Source organism: Gymnoscopelus braueri, assembly GCF_963280865.1.
Source record: "Gymnoscopelus braueri genome assembly, chromosome: 22".
NCBI lineage: Eukaryota > Metazoa > Chordata > Actinopteri > Myctophiformes > Myctophidae > Gymnoscopelus > Gymnoscopelus braueri.
Window position 1 is genome coordinate 39227902 of NC_137624.1, and position 3200 is coordinate 39231101.

At 40.1% G+C, this 3200-nt stretch overlaps 1 protein-coding gene across 1 annotated transcript; it reads left to right on the forward strand.

Moving 5' to 3' along the window:
• The first annotated feature begins 623 nt into the window (after nucleotides 1-623).
• On the forward strand, nucleotides 624-2780 carry nxnl2 (nucleoredoxin like 2). Its single transcript, XM_080419100.1, has 2 exons — nucleotides 624-1049; nucleotides 2191-2780. Exons 1-2 carry the CDS (start codon nucleotides 724-726, stop codon nucleotides 2357-2359), a joined length of 495 nt encoding a protein of 164 aa, XP_080275226.1. The 5' UTR covers nucleotides 624-723; the 3' UTR covers nucleotides 2360-2780.
• The last annotated feature ends 420 nt before the right edge of the window (nucleotides 2781-3200 follow it).

Here is a 3200-nt window from a genome sequence, read left to right on the forward strand (position 1 = left end):
GTAGATCAGCTATTTTCAATGTAGAAATACTCTGTTACAAGTAAGTCCGGAATTCAAAATGTACTTTTGTACTAAAAGTACAAAAGTATTGGCATCAAAATGTACTTAAAGTACCAAAAGTAAAAGTACTCATTATGCAGAATGTCCCATTTCCCAAGTTTTCAAATCCTGAACATCTTTTGAAAATAGCAGATCTACAAGCTCACAGTGTGTCGCATCGCGACCCATTGTGAGCTTGTAGATCGCCTATTTTCAAATGGCCAAAGTAGATCTGAAGTGGTTTTGTAATAATAATCAAAATCTACAAAATAACTAGTAACTAAAGTTTTCAAATAATTGTAGTGGAGTAAAAGTACAATATTTGCCTCTGAGATGTAGTTAAGTAGAAGTAAAAAGCATTGGAAACTGGAAATACTCAAGTAAGGTACAAATACCTCAAAATTGTACTTAAGTACAGTAGGCTACTGCACTTACTTGAGTACATACATCATGTACTTAGTTACTTCCACCAATGCCTAGTTTGCTTGTTTCTCTCGCGAAACTTGGCAACGTTGGATCCAGGCAGCCAGAGCAGCCACTTGTCTTCACAACAAGAGGAAGCGTAGAGAGAGAATGTTCACACTGTGAACGACAAGCGACATGTGATTGTGAACTGAACCACCGGCAACATTGTATCGGATTTGTCCGCATCTGAAACGCGTGTATCTTTCAGTAGGATCCACCATGGTCGAGGTGTTTTCGGGGAGAACTCTCCTGAATAAAGACGGCGATCTGGTGGATCCCGACGAGGCTCTGAGGAACAAAGTGGTGGGGATCTACTTCTCGGCCGGCTGGTGCCCGCCCTGCCGGGACTTCACGCCGATCCTCTGCGACTTCTACACGGATCTGGTGGATCCGGAGGGATCCGGAGGGGGGAGCGACGACCAGAGCCCCGCGCAGTTCGAGATCGTGTTCGTGTCGTCGGACAAGACGCCCGACGACATGGTGGAGTATTACCATGACATGCACGGAGACTGGCTGGCTCTGCCCTGGACTGATCAGTATAAACTGTAAGTCAAGTCACTGGTTCTCACACTTTTTCATGACAAGGACCCCCAAAATGATGTGTTTTTTTTTGCTGTGGACCCCCTGTCTTAAAAAAAGAATTGCCAGGATTTTTCTAAATTAGCAGATAAGTGCCGCGCTATGAGCTTGTATATATCTGCTATTTTTGAATAGCCAAAGTATAAAATATGTTTAAAGTGGTTAAAAATATTGTGACGCCATATTAACTAGTTTTGCTGCAGGGGACCCCCTGGTACCCCCCAACTGCCTTAAGGACCCCTGGGGGTCCCCGGGCCCCACTTTGAGAACCAATGCTGTAGTAGATGTGATGGAAATAGTACTCGCATTATTTTACGTTAAGTAAAAGTATCAATACTGCAATCAATGTAGAAATACCAAATACGTAGCCTACTCTGTTGTTATAGTAGCCTATAAAACATAAGTTTTCAAATAAATGTAGTGAAGTTAAAAGTGCAATATTTGGATCTGAGATGTAGTACAAAAGATGACTTAGTAACAAGATACATTTTGATGTATTTCCCCCTGCCATCCCTGTGTCAAGCAGTCTGTGTCAACTGTCACACAGACAGTGTGGAGGACACTTTGGCCTGTACTGGACATAATCCTAGAAGCTGACACTCCTAAGCATCTTATAGGCCTAACCTGGAGGGTAATAAGCTGTACATAATATATTGTATAGCCTACAAGACCAACTACTCCAATTACAGACAGTATAAGGTGTCAAATATATATATATATATCTCAATAATAATGTTCTTGCGATTTAGCCTATAGTAAGAAGGCAAAGGGTAAATAATCTTCGTTCATATCCAGTGGTGGAAAGTATCTAAGTACATGTAGTAGTACTGTACTTAAGTACAATGTTGGGGTATTTGTACTTTACTGGAGTATTTCCAATTTCCAATACTTATACTTCAAATCAAACTTTATTTATAAAGCACATTTACAACAATCGAAATTGACCAAAGTGTGTGTGTGTGTGTGTGTGTGTGTGTGTGTGTGTGTGTGTGTGTGTGTGTGTGTGTGTGTGTGTGTGTGTGTGTGTGTGTGTGTGTGTGTGTGTGTGTGTGTGTGTGCGCGCGCGCGCGTGTGTGTGTTCTATTTGTCTCTCTCTCCATGTGACAGTGAGTTGAAGCAGCGCTATAAGATCACGGCGGTGCCCAGGCTGGTGATCGTGAAGGAGAACGGTGAGGTGATCACAGACAAGGGCAGGAAACAGATCCGAGACAAGGGTCTGTCGTGCTTCAGAACCTGGCTCGAGGCTGCCGAGGTCTTTCAGAATTTCAAGGGCTAGTGAACGACTGAGATGGACAAAGGGGAAGTCATGCATCTCTGCTCTTCTTTTTCATTGGGTCAAATAAGACTATTAGAACAAAATTTGCGGAGTTGCATGAAACATTTTCACACTACAGAACAAAACCAAAACAAACAAATGAATGAATAAATACTACATATTTTTTATAACCATTAATACACGAACGTATGCATTATAGACAGGATATTTTCATTTTCAAAAAAATGTTTATCGTCTACTCAGGCTTTTGTGAGCCCCTCAGACAGTTTTTAAGTTGCTTGATTCAGTATTTAGATATTTGATATTAATTTTATCAGACACGCCCCCTTCCTATACAAACCCATTATAACTTCAAACTCCATTTTTAACATGTTAGATTCATCAAAAACACCCGTCCTTGGTTCTGTTGACTCATCCTGCCCTTCTAATACGTTACTTTTTTCATTTATTTTTTATTTTTATTTTTATTGTCTTTAACCTTTTTCATTTTCCAAAAGAATTATTAGAAATAAATGAACAAAGCAATTGAAAAAACACGGTCTCCTTATGTATTAGAAGGACAATGCCAGTCACCAGAACCAAGGACGGGTGTTTTTGATGAATCTTACATAGTTAAAATGGAGTTTGAAAGTTACAATGGGTTTGTATAGGAAGGGGGCGTGTCTGATAAAATGAATATCAAATATCTCAATACTGAATCAAGCAACTTAAAAACTGTCTGGGGTGCTCCCGGACTGTAGACGATAAATGACCAATTTTCTTAAAGTGAAATATCCCTTTAAGTCCATTGTGTTTTAGCATGATACTGTTATTACAGTATGTGTGAATCATGTCATAATGG

Bases quoted from the DNA above. Each gene is read 5' to 3' on its own strand.
- nxnl2 (XM_080419100.1), top strand. From the start codon at position 724: ATGGTCGAGGTGTTTTCGGGGAGAACTCTCCTGAATAAAGACGGCGAT. The intron at 1,050-2,190 runs GTAAGTCAAGTC...TCCATGTGACAG, and splicing joins TGGACTGATCAGTATAAACT to TGAGTTGAAGCAGCGCTATA.